We start from the raw sequence: 19256 nt of genomic DNA, 5'->3' as shown, positions 1-19256 counted from the left end.
CTCGCTCTCCTCCTCGGTCCAGATTACACAGCTAATTGGCCCAAGAGACTCGCGTGTATGATGCACACATGTTTGCGATAATATTACGTATACAGACGAACAGGTTACAACCGATCCAGAGATATTATCCGACACCGTCGAAGGTGTGTAATAGGTGTGAATTTAATTGCTCAATTGGTTATAGCTCGGTAATCACGTACGCCTACAGGCCACAGAATATCGCTGATAAAACATATATTATACAAATTTTGTCGTTAAGCACTGCGTAACTTGTAATATGCGTTTTACGCACAGAATATGTTTATAAAGAACACAGGAATTTAATTTCTCGGTGTGAATATGGATTGTACGGATTGATCATTCTCATAAATATCGCAACGTATAAATTAATCAAACAGAATACCGATCGGAAAAGATTTGACTTGTATTTTTTAATGTATTTTAAAAAAAAATTGTTATTATCTACGACGGGATATTTTTCTGAACGACGCAAAGGTCAATAATTACTTTAAACAGTATGTAAGGCAAAAAAATATATTTTATATGTCAGGTAGATTCGAGCGAATTGTTATTTCACTTCGGTGTAGTGAAAAATTTGTTGCAATTAAGTACTTGCGGGCTGAGTGTTTGGACGAGAGAGAAAATAAATGTATTTTATGATACGTGAATTTGAACAAAAAGAAATCTTGCTCGCAAACGAAGGATGATAAGTGAGATCTAATACGTTTACGACCTAGAATTGAAAGCTTTAAAATTGCGGATAATTATTTCTCGAGTTGATTGTTGGCAATTTTGATCATAAACAGGATCAAAAACGGGCAGCAAAAAATAATTTACATAGCAGAGCGTGGTTTCGATCCACGGACCTCTGGGTTATGGGCCCAGCACGCTTCCACTGCGCCACTCTGCTCTTCTTGTGACATGAGCTTTTATTTTTGCAGACAAATCGTAAAATTTTTACTGCATTTTCCCCGCAGTGTAGAAGTTCAATTATTTTCTCAACATCGGATAGCGTGAAAAATTCCTTCAGCAACAAATGGCGAATATTTCAATTTCGATTAAATGTTAGGGTGCTTTTGATTTTGGACATTTTCGAATTTTCACTTAGGGTGCTCCGTTAGGGTGGTCGTTAATGCCCGACATATATTCTGCCTGAATTATGTCAGATTTTTAGCTCGATTGGAAAGAGTGCCGAAACGAATTTGAAATCTAAAAAAAAGAACAAGCCGGAAAGATAATTTTTTCGCGATAGATTTCATCGCAATGGAAAGGGAACGGGAGAGTGAAAAGTCTGGAACTGATAAGACTTGGCAGCCGGATGATAAAGTTTTTAAGGAAAAAGTAGAGAAAAAAATGTCGGAGTAACCAAAAATTCATACGTTTTGAAAAAAAAATCAACACATAAACTGGAAAAAACATAATTGCTTCTTCAGAAAAAGTAATAAAGAGGAAAAACCATTGAAAATCGTTTTATTTCCGGTGGAATCGGAAGTTTTAATTAATCGGGACGTGGCAATTTTTCACGCTTATCAATTTACACTGAAATCCTGCAAGTTACAAATTTTTTAATCTAGCCGTTTACGAAAGATCGTCGCTAAAGTTTGTCGAACAAACCGACAGACCGACATTTTCTGTAAAATATATTTTTCGGATTCTAGAGGTTCGAAAACACAAAGATTCGTTCAAATTAGATAAAGTGATTTCCGACCGAAACCGATAGTTTTCTCATGTATCGCCAAAGGTGACGAAAAGTGAAAGATTGAAACTCGGTCAGAAAAAAAGGGAAAATTTCCGGAATATCCAAAAAAAAAAAATGAAATAAATAAAAACGAGATACATTCAGCAGACAATTATATTTCACAGTGTTCTCATCACATTAAAAAGTTACACAGGGTATACTTGCTTCCCGCAAACTGCTCGCTAGTGAAAAAAGAAAATATCAAAAATGCAGCACGGAGGGTTTCAAAACGCTTTTCATTCGTCAAATTTATTTCGACACCCTTTCCAATCCTCCTAAAAATCTGAAATAATTCAGACACCGTTTTTTCGTCACTTTCCATCGAATCCAAGAGGGGCAAGTATATGTCGGAAATTGACGAACAGCCTAGACTGTCATGGTCAAATTTCGAAAAATTCTCAACAGTGGACCACCTTACTTACTGCACAGGGAGGTGTAAAGGGTAAAATAAAATAAAACATCGTCTGTTTTTACTTTTTTGTTGCTTCAGTTTTTTTTTTTTTTCTTCTTTCTATGTCTATCAGTTTTCTCAAAAAAAATATCTTTACCTGCTCAATTCCACAGTCCGACATCGTTCACCAAAGCGTGTACGAGTTGGTGCACAGCGAGGACCGTGAGGAACTCCAAAGGCAATTGATGTGGAACTCCTTCCTACCCGCAGAAAGCGCCGGTCTTCCGCTTAACGACGCTCTGGCGCCTCAGCACGGACATCTCCTCGAGCGCAGCTTTACCGTCCGCTTCCGGTGCCTCCTGGACAACACTTCCGGCTTCCTGGTGAGCGTCCCTCTCCATCAATGTTCAAAAATCCCCAAAAACCTGGGGATTACCTTTTCAGAATCGAGTATTTTCGAAAGTAACCAAATTTTAAGGCTCGGAAAAATATGGTTGGAATTCATTTCAATGGGGAATTTTGGCCAATGTTATTATTATTTCACGGAAATTCTGTGAAATATGCGATTTGTAAATTTTTAAACCGTCATCAGTAGTTTAAACCTTAATGTTCGTGATTTTTTTCCCTCGATCATCAATTCTCGAAGATTACCGTTTCGGAATTAAATATTTTCGAAGGAAACTAAATTCCAAGAGTTGGAAAAAAAAAACGTTCAAATTCATTTCAACGGGGATCTGTGACCAATACTTACAAACGTTGTTATTATTTCGTGGAAATTCTGTGAAATATGCGATTTGTAAATTTTTAAACCGTTACTATTAGCTTTTTTTTTACTCGCTCATCGATTCGCGAAGATGATAACAATGATACTAACAACGATGTGAATACATACGCTCAACGCCTAAACTTCGCATTCACCAGTGCTCAAGGCATTCCGTCTTTTTTTTTTCTTTTTTTTTCAATATTCAACTATTCAACTCAAAGATTTTTTAGAAAAAAAGTTAAAGTTTTACAAAAGTGAAGGAAATGAGCGAATAATTTTGATGAAGAAGGTAAGAAAAGGTGATGTGATTATCTGAAAAAAAAAACAAAAATCAAGCGACCGTCGACTGACGATCGATGAAAAATTGATCTACGAACGATCACATCGCCATAAATTTGAATTCTTTAATCATAGACTCGATCGATTTCTCGTACCAACGATTTTCCCGACTTTTCGACATATCTCATCTCGAGCCGCGATCGACCTTGTAAATTGAAAGGAAACACCCGGCGGTATTAAAGCCTGTGGCCGGTTATCCACGGTACGTTCGTCTCTGAGAGATGTGCCGTCGGTATACAAAACAGTAATTAATAATTTCACTGTCATTAAAGAAGAGAGTCCCGTGTGTCTTCCACCCTCCCGTACACATCCCGTAAAACCGTTAAGGTAATTGCTTTTTCCCTACGCCTCAAGTTTCTTTCCGCACGATTCAGCCGTTAAAATCTCATCCCCGTGGACGAGATATTTCGAAACTAAAACTCTGCCTCGCGATCTCGTTCGATAGATATATTTTACATTTTACATCGTATAGACGAGATGTTCAAACGCATTCGTATCGCAATTGTGCGAACATTGTAAAGAGGAAAAAGAAAACATTACGACACATTTTTTACGTATAGATGAACTTTTTTCACATCTAGTGATTTTAGTGCGTTTATTTATAACATTTTTCGTTTTACGATGGACAAAAAATTGATGGAAGTGAAAAAAAACAAAAAAATCACGGTCTCGGGGATTCAACGGTTATTTTCACAAATTGCGTGATCTGAAAATATCAATTCGCAATTAAACAATCTAATTTAACATTGCTACGAGTCATTGAAGATTATTGAAAAAAAAAAACTATAAAATTATTATAATTATTCGATGGTTTGAAGGACGCGAGAAAAATGCATGTATTTTTTTTTTATGGAATTAAGATTCCTGATTCAAACATTTTCTCATAGTATAAAATGATCCTGTTAAGATTTTAAAAATACTGTATAAATTGTAAGAGACAAAAAAAAAAAAAAAAAACAGACACTCGATAAAATATATATTAATTCTGTAATGTTCATTTTAATTTCACATCCGTAATGTAATCTTTATACAATATATATCCTGAAAATTGAAAAAAAAAAAACGGGTTGTGAATGAATTTTTTCTCCGAACAACTTGTACGGAATATTGATAGTACTTTTCGTACAAAATAAATTTTCATTCGCTGCGTAGATACCGTATCGAAAAAAAGTACAGATAGTATATACACGTATAGAGGTACGATAAATCAAATGCCGAGAAAAACTTACAACCAAGTAAAATCTGCGCAGTATCGGAGAATATATATATATACACACACACACACACACAGTAGGTTGGTTGATTATACATTGAACATTCAGGCCTGAAGAGGTGAAGTAAAAGAGCGGCAGGAAGGGAAAATAAGGGGCGTCGAGACCAGAAGCAAAACACTAATTATCTTACAGCAAACAGTCAAGAAGAGCAGAGAGATGAGAAGAGAAGAGAAGAGAAGAGAAGAGAAGAATAGAGTAGAGTAGAGAAAAAAAAGTTCGACGTCGGCGTCTTATAGTCACACTCTCCAAGGAGACGTGGAGAAAAAGAGAAAAAGGAAGGAAGGAAGCGAGAGAGAGAGAGAGAGAGAGAAAGAGAGACAGAGATAAAAAGATTTTGCTGAGTATACCGCGGTCACGGCAAAAACGCGGTCGCTTTGACGTTTATGAAAATGAAACTGTAATCGTAAAAGCTTTACGGCAGTGTTGGTCAGAAACCGCCGAGGCTTCAAACTGCCGCCGCAAACTATTCGCTGATCCTTGAATATCCCTCACCGGAAATATCCCCCCCCCCCCCTTCTTCCCCTCATCCTGCATTTATTATCCTCATATGATAGAAAGTACGGCGTCATGTGCAGTGAAGAAAAAGATAGAAAAAAAGATGGATCAATCATGCGTCGAATGATTTGCGAATTGTTTAAAATCGTTTATCCGTACCGGATCAGCTGATTTTTATAATCAATAATATCGATTTGAGATTTTACATAATTTATCGGAATTAATTAGCTGATTCAATATGACGATAAAATTCTGTTTAGAATCTATTTTTTAACATTGATATTGAATTTCAATTTTATTCCAGTGACTAAAACTTTCGTCTGATTAGTATAATACCAGTGATGTGCGATTAATCGATCAATCGTTTTTTTTTTTTTTGATCGAATGTTGTCTCGTAATAATTCTGGGGATCAATCGGTATAGAACTCGCGACTCGTTTAACATTTTTCAACTATACTCCTCTCTGAATTATTATTTTATTATTATACCTACAGAATTCTTATGAGGCAGCTTCGATTAATTGATTAATCGTAAAAACGATTAATCGAAACCGTCGATTGATGAATTATACGGGAAAACGATAAGTCGAAAAACTCGATCGATCAATTCATCGTAAAAACGACTGATCGAAATCGTCGATTGATGGATTAATCGGAAAATGAATTGATCGAAACGGTCGATTCATCGATTAATTGGAAAAAAAGATTAATCGAAACTGTCGATTGATCGATTAATCGGAAAAAAGATTAATCGAAACCGTCAATTGATCGATTAATCGGAAGAAAAATTAATCGAAACCGTCGATTAATCGAAAAAAGGATTAATCGAAACCATCGATTAATCGATTAATCGAAAAAAGGATTGATGGAAAAACTCATTTATCGATTAGGATACTCGTATCAAACTGAATTTGAGATCCTTGATTGTTCGTACATAGAGGTATTGAAATAAATTGCACAAGACGAGCGGCAAACGAATGGTTTTGAGATTCGTGATTCATTGCGAATGAGCTTGTAATTCTAGGCTGGCGATATATCTCGTGTATAAATATCCGTCCGTCGTATTCTGTATCGGTATTATATATCGAAAGAGAGAAGCTACGGCTTGTACGAATGTAACGCTCGTTTAAACCGTGAGGTAGAATATAACCTTGAGTAACATCGCGGGGTGCGAAGATGCGATACCGTTCCCAGCATCCCTGCATCTGCGCAGGACCAGCGAAAATAATTCGGCGTCGAAGCCGTTGAAAGCTCATCGCAGGCGTATGTGAACGGTGCGATTCGTGATTAACAACTTCATTGCACGAAACGACGGGATTTTCGTTGCAAAAAGTGAAGGAAAGAGTAATAAATAAAAATCGGCAAACAATCGAGGATAAAAAAATAATACATCGATATTTTTGCAAAAACGCGGATAACTGTAACGATTTTTCTTTCTATTGAAATAAAAAATGAAAATTCCTTTCGACCTCAACATCGTTGCCCGGATATTTATTGTGTCAAATAACGATGTATTCGATAATTCGGTAAACCTAAAAAATCATGACATGTGAAAAGGGAGACAAAAGAAAAAGAAAAAAAAATATCGATTCGATTCTTAATTGATTGCATAATTGATTATACTTTGTATCCCTTAAATACATTATCGATTATTCATTAATAATTATTTATAAGGTCCGATAATGTATTCACTGTAATTTGTATATCAGACGTTGTACGGATATAATGAATTCTTGGCAATCCTTGTATACGTATGCATACACGTATGGTATACGAATACGTAGACATGCCTTATACACATGTATACAGTAATATCGTAAGATCGAATCGGGCGATAAGTATTCAAATGAGCGCAACTTTTTCCCGCGCGTATAGGGATAATACTGTGTGTACACCGCAACCGCGATAATAAACATTAAAATGAGTCAGTATCAGAGTCGGCGAACGAAGCCTCAAACCCGCTGTCCGACTCGAGCTGTTGTGTATGTATAAATTTTTATCATTATACGTGGTAACCCCGCGATTCGCCAATTACAGAGTAAAAAACACGCGATTTGAATGAAAGAAAATTCATGTAAATCGCAACAAAAGAGTCGAGGAATAAAAAAAAAAACAAAAAAAAAAAAAGCAAACCGTAATAATAATAAATAAATAAATCGCAAAATTACAGGGATACACCGAGGCTTATTTTCTTCATTCATCTTCGTTTCACACGGCTACCCCCCAATTTTAATAAATTATATATTCAAAACTGAAATGATATTCAAGGATATGTGATATACGCTGATAATAAAAAAGAAAAACTGAAAGTAATTACTGCTTGGAAATTTTTTATTTTTTTTTTGTAATTTCGGTTCACGGTAAATATATTCTGGTTCAACACGTAGTTTTCCGATTTTCAATAACCACTTTCACTTTGAAACCAAAAAACGAACGAAACTCGAAACGAGTTTCGTTCGGAGAGAATTTCTTAGTTTTTATACAAAATCAATCGTTATTTTTTAGGAACGGGGGAGAATAAATTTGCCGAAGGTGACGCAATTTTAACCCTCAAAATTAAACATTTTACCGCGTATGACGGGGGTGGAGGTAATATTTCTTTTTTTCTCCACATTGTTGAATCTGATTAGAACACCCACTCTAATATTTGTGCAGTAGGTTGTATAATATACATTTACGATACGTCAAATACACACGGCATATATTCGTGTATCGGTGATAATAATGCGTGTGTAAATCATCGTGTAATAAATAAAGGTCTTGGGGGGTCGCGTGTATTATACCAGCAGAGCGTAAATATCATTTTCGAGGCTATTAGTCACTGTTAGTCTTTGATAAGTAGTTTTAACCCGCGTAGCTTAACTCGCCATGTATAATAACGTACATGTTAATACAGGTGTACAACAATATGTGTACCAACAGAAACGCACGTGCCGTACAAGATCATGCATTTACCCTCGTACGCATAATGTAATAATTAAATATCGATTCACCCGATCTTCGTGGTGGAGGCGGATGAAATGGAAACATTCGTTATACGTACACCTGGAGACAATGAATCTGAGACCGCTAATTTTTTACACTAGACAGTTACGTTGGCAACACAGAGAAACCTGCAGCGCCCCAGTCGGCCGAACGCGAAACTAGTTCAATCTCAATAAACAAAACATAACCCATGACCGTCGAATCTAACTTTAGAATACCGAGGCGATGATGACTTGTTGGATTGACACGTCAATACTAAGGTTAGATTCGACGTTCATGGGTTATGTTATGTTTATTGAGATTGAGTTAGTTTCACGTTCGGCCGACTGTGGCGCTGTAGGTTTCGCTGTGTTGCCAACATAACTGTCTAGTGTAAAAAATTAGCCGTCTCAGATTCGTGGTCCCAAGTGTACCTTCGATTTTTAATACGTGCAATATTTATCTCTTACCGATTTTTGAACGGCCATTTTTCCTCCAGCGCCTCGACATCAGGGGTAGAGTTAAGGTCCTCCACGGGCAAAACCGGAAGACGGAAGATCCGCCCTTGGCGCTGTTCGCCCTCTGCACCCCCTTCGGTCCACCCTCGTTGCTCGAGGTGCCACAGAAGGAGGTGATGTTCAAGAGCAAGCACAAACTGGACCTCGCCCTCGTCTCCATGGATCAGCGGGGTAAAATGCTGCTGGGTTACTCGGACGCCGAGCTGGCGAACCTGGGTGGCTACGACCTTGTGCACTACGACGATCTCGCCTACGTGGCGAGTGCGCACCAAGAACGTAAGTGCTAAATACGATCCTTGGTTCCTTACTTCCTCAAACAAAGTCGCTATTCGACGGTATCGGTTCATGGTACATATACTTGTGACCATTGGTTTGACTCTTTCTTTCTTCCCTCTGTGTGCAGTTCTAAAGACTGGAGCATCCGGCATGATAGCCTACAGGTATCAGACCAAGGACGGTGGTTGGCAGTGGCTTCAGACGAGTTCAAGGCTCGTCTACAAGAACTCAAAGCCGGATTTCGTAATCAGCACACACCGTCCATTAATGTTAGTATATATTTCCCATAAAATGAATACCATAATACGCCATTTCGTTCGGTGGTAACTGGTATACCTGCAGTACTGTGTAATTGTACGATAGACGAGCTATAACTTTGGTTTTTTCTTTTATACCCGCAACGGGTTTCACGTATAATATACGCACATGTGTAACGTATAGAATAAATTTGATGTTAATAATTTCACGGGCTTATGCGATGTGAAATTGAATATTCGGTATATATATATACTGGGAATTAAAGTTACGTAGGTAACTACCACTGCCTGTGTACGGTCAATTACGATCAGGGCCGATCAACGACTCATTGCTAACCGAATCAAATTACCCGGCAATCATAATAATATCTACCTTAAAATAATATTAACAATTTTATGTCAGAGTACTTGTGGTTTGGCGCAACTTCGAAGCATGTTCGACATACGGATTTGGTTTCCGAAAAAGATATCGACTCATACCTTGTCCAAGAACTCCGGTGGTTAAAAAGAATCTATAAACTACGTGTCACTATCATCTTTTCGGAAGTTACCGTTTCCTGCCTTGAACCCAAGACTCAGATCGACAAAAAGAGTTTGTTCGACATCCGATTGGCATTGTCGCGTCACATGTTAACATATAAGTGATTTGTTTGTCATCAGGGAAGAAGAGGGTCGAGACCTGCTAGGCAAGCGAACGATGGATTTCAAGGTCAGCTACCTGGACGCGGGTCTGACGAACAGTTATTTTTCGGACAGCGATAGCCTCACGGGTTCAGGAATAACACCAACGCTCCCGGCTCAGCCGACGCCACAGCGAGTGAACCGTCGCTACAAGACGCAGCTTCGAGATTTCCTCTCGACATGCAGAGGGAAGAGAACCAAGTTGACGAGTCAGTCCTCCTCATCACCGCCAGCGACGCCGAGTGTGGCATCTGTCGATTACCTGACTGCTGACACGAGCGCGGCAGCGGCAGTGGCCGCGGCATACAGCAACCTCAACAACATGTACCCAACCGCATACGCGCCGACGGCGGTCGCCGCGACGAGCGATCCGTCGTTGACGACGTACATCGGACACACGGGCAACTACCATCAGACCTTGTACCCTGCTGGTGCCCTGGACAACCGCTACCTAACGGCAACGGAGAACCTCTTCCAGTACCGTCCGTTGGGTTCCTACTACCCCGAGTACCACGCGACAACCGGTGCCTACAACGGTTTCCTCGACGTCTCGCTGCCCACCTACGACCCCCACCAACTGACGAGTTCGTCGTCGGGCAAAGGGGACGATAAGCTTTACTGCCAACAACTGGCCGACTCCCCGAAGTACGGGTACGTCGAGGCTCGGCATCCGGGCAGCGTTGGTTCCCCCTACGCGGCCAGTCCGGTGGCCACGGTGCCGGTGGTCCATGGTCCGGGAAGTCGTCACTCTCTGGAGGGTGGTGCTTCGTCCAGTAATTCGGCAGGCAGTTCGCCGGTGACGAGTGCTGGGACAGGCGTCCTTACACCGAAGATGGAGGACGTCAAGCCGGACGTAATTTACGGCGGCGAGGCACCCAGACAGACGGTGCTCATGTGGGGTGCACCACCGTCCAGGTCACCGCCACGGAACAACGGCGCCTACAGTCCCCCGATATCACATTCCCAGACGACCCCAAACGACCCCTTGAAATCGCTTGCGGAGATGAACTCTGTAAACGGTGATTGCAAGTGGAAGCAGAACTCGCCCAACGGGCAAACCACCAGTGTCGCCTCATCGACTAGTCCGACGAGGAGCAAGGCTCAGCAACAACAGCAGCAGCAGCAGCAGCAGCAGCAGCAGGCTCAGCATCAGGGTCAGCAGCACCATCAGCAGTACGCTGTGACTGCCGCCCATTACGCCACTCCTGCTGGATACCCGCACCCTCATTCGGGACACGGTCACTCCGAGGGCGGTTCGGAGGTATGGCAAGGAGTCCAGCACCACCATCACCACTACCAGTACTATCCTTACCACCATCACCATCACCAGCACCACCAGCACCACCAGAATCACCCCGCACCGCCGCAAAGGCACGGGACACTGCAATGTGCGCCCCAGTGAGTGTCGCCATTCCCAGGCTGATCCTCTTTTCGTTTGTTGTTTTGCCGTTTTTCTTCTTATACTTTTGCTTCTTCCTGTTTGGTTCCGTTTTTTTTTCTTATCTTTTTTTTTTTGTTATCGCACGACGTTTTCGCATTCGAACAGAGTTTTCGTTAATCATTGTTAAAACTACACATTACGAAACGTTATGATACTGTTGTGTTCGAGATTTTCTTTATCATGACGATGATGATTTCTTCGATTTTACGGACACCTTGTGTCGTGACGCATTTTCGAGAAAATTGGATTTGGATGAAGCGTACGTAGAAAGAGAATAACAAGTTTTTGTCGTATTCCGAACAACACATTTACAAGTTGTTCGACAAGATTTAATGAAACTTGGCTCTCGCCGATAGTACGAAACAGTTTGCAATGTTCGAAATGATAATTGAGTCGACAGAGATTAGCTGATGCATTATGGTTGTTGTGATCCGCCTCCTCCGCCATCCTTCCTTCCTTCCTTCCTGTCTCAGAAACACGGCAATTCTTTTTAAATTTTTACTTTCAAACATTACAGACAGCTCTTTTACAGTCATACATTCAAAAAATGGCTTAGACCGTGCACTCTTCGCATCATTCAAATCCAATTTCCTTGAAAACGAGAAGCGATAAAAAATTTCTGTCAACACAAATATATTCAAAATGCAAAGATCGAAACGAAACAGTCAGTGTTGTTAGTTAATCATTATGTCAGTGCCATCGACAAGACAGTTGATACAGTTTTAACCAGCTCATTGTCGTGAGTTACCGCCATGCGATTGAGTCACGAGAAAAATCTCTACTAAAAATTTGTCAACACGCCTCTGAAATTTTCTATTCGGAAGTCTTTCCTTGGATGTAATATTGTCGAAGGCGTTTTTTTATGAAATGAAATTCCATCTGTCTATCGCGATGTTATCTGTCTACAATAGTTCAGAAAAAAAAAACCTATTATAAGTACCTATGCCGAATTTACTTCCAAATATCAGAGCAATTACCCCAGCTAGGATATTTGATAAGATTCCTGTACGAGGCAAATCGTGAAAGGTCATGGTTGTAGAAAAAGAAAGAAAATGGAAGTGGGTTTAATCGACGTTGAGGAGCGAGCTGACTAGGGGGACCCTAATTTTGGTTGCAGCACGTCACCGGGATCGTTGTCGGGGGGAGGAATTGCCGGGGTAATGGGGACGAGACTGTCGATGGAAACGGGCAACGGCAACACCAGCAACAGCACCAGCAACAGCAACACCACCAACACCAGCAACAGCACCAGCAACAGCAACACCATCAACAACAGCAGCCGCAGCACCAGCACCACCACCACCACCACCACCAGCAGCAGCATCACAACCATCAGCAACAGCAGCAACACCAACATCAGCAACAGCAACAGCGTATCGTACCATCTGGCCCATCACAACCATCACGGTGTGGTCCCAATAGTGGGCTCGCAGATCCAAAGCCGGACACCGGGAGTCCTTTGCTGTCCATCTCTGAGGTGACAAACACCCTGCTCAACCAGTAGCCATCGATAAAAGATCCAACGTATCTATTCGTTGTAGTCGACAATTCTTCGCGACTAGAACGATGAAGGTAAGCCGGTCGAGTGTTGCTACGGCAGATGAAAAAGAAAAACCATGACAATTAGATTGATTTTGATTTCTTCGTACGTATCGAAAGTAATCAATATTGGATATTTTTTACTCGAGTACTTGGATATATTTTTACCGGTTGTTTTCTGCGAAACTCGCCGCTCAACGCCTGTAGATAGGCGGTTTCAAAAAAAACTTGCGGTATGGTTGGTAATATCGGTGCATGCGATCTACAAGCAATCTATATGATAACTTTTTAACAAATTTTCTCGAAATAACCTGCCGTCGGAAGTACTAGTTGAAAAATGTAACTTTGAGAAATGGTCAACTTAAACACCTGAATTTCGATTTGTTTCAGGACTTGTATGAAAGTAAGGGCCTCTCCAGGCGAATTATCACCGTATTATATTGCCCTGCGTTGCAGGCTGTCTGTTAAATCGACCGATCATGGAATTTATAAGTGCGCAAATTGTACCATACAAGATGAAAAAATTATCAGTTCAATTAATCGAGAATTATAAATTCTATACACGTGTATAATGTATAGTATGATATATCCTGTAATATAAATATACACATACACAGAGTGAATTCCTAACGACTGCATGGACCGTCGTTTGCTAAAATTTAATGCATGCGAGCTACAATCCGAGAACGACTGTTTGCCAGGGTGACCAACTGTCTCTAGCTGTCAAAAATTTTGAAGTTACTTACATGGCTGCGCGCTGTCGACTAAATTTGTGAGAGTTAGTTGCCTTGACTTAGAGCCGCTCTCGGATCGAGCGCATGCGCATTAAATTTTAGTAGCCGATAGACCGCGCAGTCGGTATAAATTAACTCTGTACATACCCATTTACTGATCGTTATGCATGAATACGTAACATGCCTTATTGGAGTATCGACGTATGTCATCTGAAAGAAGAGATCGATTCCACTCAATTACACTACAAAAATGAGGTAGAAATGGAAGAAAATTTTTAATTCACCCCGAAACAGGCTCGTGGATTATTGATTTTATCCTCTTAATTTCTTTGGTGGAAGCCGTGCAGATTGTAAATCAGACGTCAGATATTCAAAATTGATAAAATCAGATCGAACCAATTGAGACAACCGCCATGAATTCCAGTAGAAGCACAAACTTACTGTACCTAACTCAAAATAAACGCAACACAGATCTGTATTACGTTTGGAAACGTAACATGAATTAATTCCTATTTGACCTACATATATAGGTATATATATATATATGATAATTTATATACATATACTGTACGTGTAAGAGAATAAGAAAACTATATATTATATATAAATTTAATATCGTAAATAATTATATCCAATATACACAAAAGTGTACAACGATTCTGTATAATAATTATAATAAATAATAAAAAATAGAAATAAAGATAATAATAATTATAATAATGGTAATAGATGAATAAATAATACTGCAGTAAATAGGTAATAAATAATGATTATAACAATAATATCAATAATAGATATCGTGCTTGTATAATTACGAAATGAAATACGTATTCTGTGATAAGTGTTAGATGATTATTTCGACACGAAAATCGTCAGAGACGTACTTGGTTGCAGGATGATATAGCGAGAATTACGGCAAAGAAAGAGAGAGAGAAAAAAAAAAAGAAAGGGAAATGAAAAATAAAACTAATACAAGCAATAATAATTAATCGCCTGGAACATTAATTGAATTGGTACATAGTAAAACTAAAATGAAAAGAAAAAAAATTAGAGCTGTATACTGCGGGGACTATGGGGTGATTCCCTCGGTTATTCATTTACAAGTTTTTATTCAGTTTTTTTTTTTTTTTTTTTTAATATAATAATTATTGTATTTACGTATCTATTGAAAATAAACCGCAAAATCGATTACTCATATAAGAATTCAGACTACTGAAGTAAAAGGGAAATAAGGAAAACTATCGTTTTCTCAATTCGCAATGAATGATTCTAGATGTAATTATCCGCAGTCGTTATCGTCACACAATACTTTAATCGTTATACATAATCGGCGCAACTGCTTATGTACCGAGAAACGTAATAAGGGGACAAATGAATGGCGCGAAAAGAGATGAAAAAATTAATTAAAAATATTTAGCCTGTTAATTCGGCCGAAACCCAGTCTTGCCAACATTTTGTTAATAAGTTTGTAATTTTTGTACTTAATTAATTTATACACTATTTATGTACACGTAAATAATCGGTGTTTAGCAAAGCTAGATGAGCCTTCCATAAGTTTAGGCAATTTGTAACGCTTTCACCTGCAATGCAATCGTTGAATCTTATCCAGAATTTATTACTATATTACCAATAGCAGAATCCTCGCACGGTCGCCATGATTCAAGCCACGGTCCGTCTCACGATTTTAGCCCGTAAATTTGACTTACCAGTTGTTAATATGACAACAATTTCAACTTGTAGTATTTATCCGTCACCTGCATACTCGAATAAAACCGACAGTTTCTATTTCGAAATAGTAACTCGATCGTGAAAAGCAAATAAAACTTCAGCATTCTTGGCGGCCCATGACGCCATCTTTATGCAAGGATAAAAGGACCTGATCTTCTGGAGTCGATCAAAATTGTCACGTTTATTACTAAACATACGAAACACTGGTGAAATGAGAAAACTGTTGGCATTGCAGGTTAAGGCGGTAGATGTTTGTGTCTGCTGTTGAACCTTTAGTTAATTCGCTTGTGTTATCGCAATATCGCATTAAGAACCCTACTATTAATGATAAGTAATCAAGTCTAGTCCACGTATGATGCGAATTAGTAGTATGTGCAAAAAAATTTAACTTTCGTGATAACAACCTTGTTGAAGAGTGAAAGGAGAAAAAAAAAAAAAAAAAGAAAAAGAATATCGACGCAAACAAAACGAACATCGTTCGAATAGTTTGATTTTTAGAGAAAAGCTTTGTTTTTTCCTTTATTTATTTCAGTTTATTGATAGTTACTTTGAGAAATAAAAAATAATTCGTTATTATCGGATCCCTGTATGTACGCGATAGATTTTTGCAAGTTTTTTTTTTTTTTTTTTTCATCGGAAGTTATCACGACGGTATCATATATACGCAACTGCGTACGTAAATTAAACTAGGACAACCCAGTAATTGAAGGAAAAGGAGAGGAAGAAGACGAAGGAGTAAGAAAATATTAACTATATAGGGGTATAGTTTGAAAATAGTTATTTTTAAAAATAATCCGAGCGGAAGTACGACGTACGTTTTTGTATCGTTACCTTCTAAGTACAATACTATGTAAGTGATCAAAATTTATCTGTACTTCTCTCTCCCTCTCTCTCTCTCTCTCTCTCTCCCTCTGTCTTTCTATTTCCCTTTCACACACACGATCACATCATACACACGTATATGTATGCATTTCCTAATTAAAACAATCAGATTCACGACGACAAATTTATAACATACAGTTACTGAATCCGCAATCTGTCAACGCGCAGTTTTTTTCTCTGTTTTTTTTTCCTTTTTTTTTTTTTTTTAGAAACGAAATTCGAACAATTAACTCGTGCAATGAATTTTCAAACCGCTTCAAATCAAATACTAATTTCGTAAGATTTTCCGTGTTTTTTCATCTTGTAAATTCACGGCACAAGATTCGGAAATGAATACTTAGCTTGAGTCAACATCCGATTCTTTCAAACTTTTTAGCTGCAATTATTAAAGCAATAATTGGTACATGACAGCACACGAGAAAAGGTTGAATGATTATTAGAATAAATTTACTGTACATCATGCCAAAAATAATACATAAATCTTGGTCACTCGATCCGATCGTCTGTCTTATCATCACTCGGAAAACTATTTTGTTCTATATTAAATAAAATTTTTAAAAATCTATAGTTATATACAAATCTAATTAACTATCTATAAATGCTGAAACACTGAATTGTACGAATAAAATTTAAAATTGTATCAAATGTTTATATATAAAATAAATTATAATAGAATATATAACATCGGTGATGTTTCCAACCGTTCATACTTTTACCTAACTGATCACTGAAAGTATCTCCAGATTTAAAATTACTTCGAAATGTAAGAACAATGTCGATGCACGTATGATTTTTCCTTATTCTTTTGCTTTCAACCTTGGCCAGGTCGAATATGGGATATTATTTTGGTGAGGACAATTATTCAAGAATTAAATCATCAAACAGTAAAATATTTCACTGTTCAGTTTATAGTGGCATCATAGTTCGTCATTATATCTGATAATATACATTTATATGCGTGGTTATTATGACGTCAACAGTTGAAAAAAAAAAAAAAAAAACAAACAAACTCATCGTTAATCAAAAGAAAAAATAAAATACACATACGCACATATACAAATTATTTAAGAACTAAAATTATCGACGATTATACTGAGGTAGTTCTTACACGCTGTAGTTAACAATTCGAAAATTTTCTTTAAACAGTACGTTTTTCAAAAATACATCGCTGACAAAAATAATAAAAAAATTAAAAAAAAAAAAAACACTTTTTTTACATACGTACAAAGATTCTGCGTAAAGTTATTGATTAGAGGAGCATTTTGACCAATTGATAGGATAACATTGTTCAATTCCAAAGTTTGTAGGTAAATTACGTTTTATTTTACTTCTGTTCCTTTCAAATCTACTCTTTTATCCCAGCATTTTTTCGACTCGAGCGAAATAAGATAAAACCGTGTTGTCTAAACAATAAAATCGGAAAAGCTAAATACCACGAAAACTGAACGATAATTTACTATTTTTGGATTCGACTTAATGACGAATAGAATGTTTTAATTTCAAACTTAAGGTTTGCAAACAATTTTTGCAACAAGTTTGTTCCTCTCTTGGCTCTAAGACCAGTTATTGGCATATAATTTATATAGATCCAAATTGCAAAAGGTTTGGACGTATCGTGACACGATACAATCCATAAATCAGTAAGTCACCGTAGCACTCCAGTAACGCAAGTTACCTCACTATTCAACAAAACGATACCGCCTGATGCGTTGAAAGACAAATTTTTCAAGTTTATTTTTCAAATACGCTTAGCTCTCCGGTACGGAACTTTTCTCTTCTCCGTTCTGGAATATGGTAAAGATCTGCCGTTCACTTTGTTTCGTTGTACATGCCTCTGAAGTATTTCCTGCAGCGAGAAGCAGGATTTGCACACCAATTCGCCGACAGCTTCAAGGGAGCACAAATTATGCCGCCACCTTTCCGTCGGGTCTTTATAAGCGCATTCTATACTAACGTTGCTGAATTCCGTGACTGCAGGTCCTCCCGGACACAATTTAATATTGTCAATATAAGCCAGTATATGCTCAAACTCTTCCACAGTTTGAGGAGCACTCGGCTTGTCCTTCAAGACCATTTTAGTGTTCACAAAAAACACTTCAAAATTCAACTTCTGGTCAAATACGATCTGCAACAGAATAATTAAATTTGTATAGAACGATACGAAAGATTCTTCAAGCTTGATGCGTGTGGCTTCTTTCTCCTCGAGTTCACCCAAGTTACCTGTTTGATGTACAGCGGCGCAACTTCGACGTTATGCTCAGTCCAGGCGGTGAGCTCACTGGCAACGATGGTTTTATTGGGCAGCGGGCTGCGGTGAATGGCCCACGAGCAGTTTGGCATTTTTGGAACTATCAAGTCCGAGTAGATCCTCTCGAACAGGGTGTTGTCTTCGTCATGAATGACGCAGTCGTCTGTCTTAGGCACTACATCGGAGCAGGATGGATGTGAATCGGTACTTTCGACCACAGAGGCAGACTTTTTCTTCTCGAGTTTAAGTCTCACCTTAGAGCCGCAATTGACTCTTTCAACTCTCGGCATGTTTGGGCAAGTAATTGTCGACAGGCTGATCTGATGTGTCACAGTATTTTGATCTCCTCAATTTTTCGTTGTTACGTTGATTCGATTCGAATTTACTGCCGCGAGCTCGTTCAGTGCTAAAAGTTATATGTTGATGGTATTATCGGATCAAAGATCCGCGAATGGTACGTTGTGTTGTTATCTGTCATTGTAAGGAAGTTGAACAAGAACTCGTATGTATTGTTGAATATCGTAAAAGGGTGAAAATAATATGATGCTAACATTCGGATTGAGCAATAACGTCGTCTGTTCTTACCTTCTGTACTTTTTATAGCATAACGCTACTCTATCAGCCTTTTATTTTCTCAAAATCTCGATTAACCAGGCTTCTAATTTACGTCCAAGTTAACAGCTGACTTGCGTTCGGAGTGACTTAATTTGGTGGAATATGTATCTACATTTAACTTATTCGCCATTGATTACAGCTGAGAGAGACGGCCGAGCCTTGCTCGAACGGTAAGACCGTAAAAACGAACTATTAACTGCAGCCGCTTGCAGCGCTTCGAGCGTAACACTTCACACTTGAAAATTACTCGTGATCTCGATAAAAAAATTCAAAATCGGTGTTGATGTGTTGACGGAAAACCGGCGGCAGCCTTTGGCAATGATCGCCGAAAAGCACGAAACGCATTGTTGCGATTCAGGGAAATATACGTCTAA

The 19256-nt window shown here is 38.6% G+C and overlaps 2 protein-coding genes and 1 non-coding gene across 11 annotated transcripts in view; 1 reads left to right on the top strand and 2 right to left on the bottom strand.

Annotated features, from left to right (window-relative positions):
• The window catches only part of LOC124304684 (neuronal PAS domain-containing protein 1), a 130668-nt gene extending 116251 nt beyond the window's left edge, over positions 1-14417 (top strand). For 4 of the 8 annotated variants that reach the window (XR_006908248.1, XR_006908247.1, XR_006908250.1 and 1 more), the window contains 6 exons: positions 2303-2512; positions 8463-8757; positions 8885-9026; positions 9675-11093; positions 12254-12708; positions 13066-14417. Coding sequence is in view for 3 of the 8 variants with exons in the window: in XM_046763212.1 (XP_046619168.1) it covers positions 2303-2512; positions 8463-8757; positions 8885-9026; positions 9675-11093; positions 12254-12617 (2430 nt within the window). In the remaining 5 variants the exon portion in view is untranslated. Of the gene's footprint in view, positions 1-2302; positions 2513-8462; positions 8758-8884; positions 9027-9674; positions 11094-12253 lie in introns of all 8 variants that reach the window. The other 4 variants (XR_006908249.1, XM_046763213.1, XM_046763212.1 and 1 more) reach the window with 4 other exon arrangements.
• Trnam-cau (transfer RNA methionine (anticodon CAU)) lies at positions 839-910 on the bottom strand. Its single transcript has one exon. It is a non-coding gene; the product is annotated as a tRNA-Met (tRNA).
• A 1481-nt stretch (positions 14418-15898) lies between the features above and the next one.
• Positions 15899-19009, bottom strand: LOC124304685 (uncharacterized). Of its 2 annotated transcripts, none has more exons than XM_046763216.1 (3): positions 18853-19009; positions 18240-18738; positions 15899-18144 (listed from the first exon to the last, which is right to left on the bottom strand). In XM_046763216.1, exons 2-3 carry the CDS (start codon positions 18555-18557, stop codon positions 17758-17760), a joined length of 705 nt encoding a protein of 234 aa, XP_046619172.1. In that variant the 5' UTR covers positions 18558-18738; positions 18853-19009; the 3' UTR covers positions 15899-17757. The 2 variants fall into 2 exon arrangements, with proteins under 2 accessions (XP_046619172.1, XP_046619171.1); XM_046763215.1 differs by having other exon boundaries at positions 18240-18673.
• Positions 19010-19256: the final 247 nt, after the last annotated feature.

This window comes from Neodiprion virginianus, chromosome 5 (genome assembly GCF_021901495.1).
Source record: "Neodiprion virginianus isolate iyNeoVirg1 chromosome 5, iyNeoVirg1.1, whole genome shotgun sequence".
In the NCBI taxonomy this organism is placed as follows: domain Eukaryota; kingdom Metazoa; phylum Arthropoda; class Insecta; order Hymenoptera; family Diprionidae; genus Neodiprion; species Neodiprion virginianus.
This window is presented reverse-complemented; position numbering and strand designations above follow the sequence as displayed.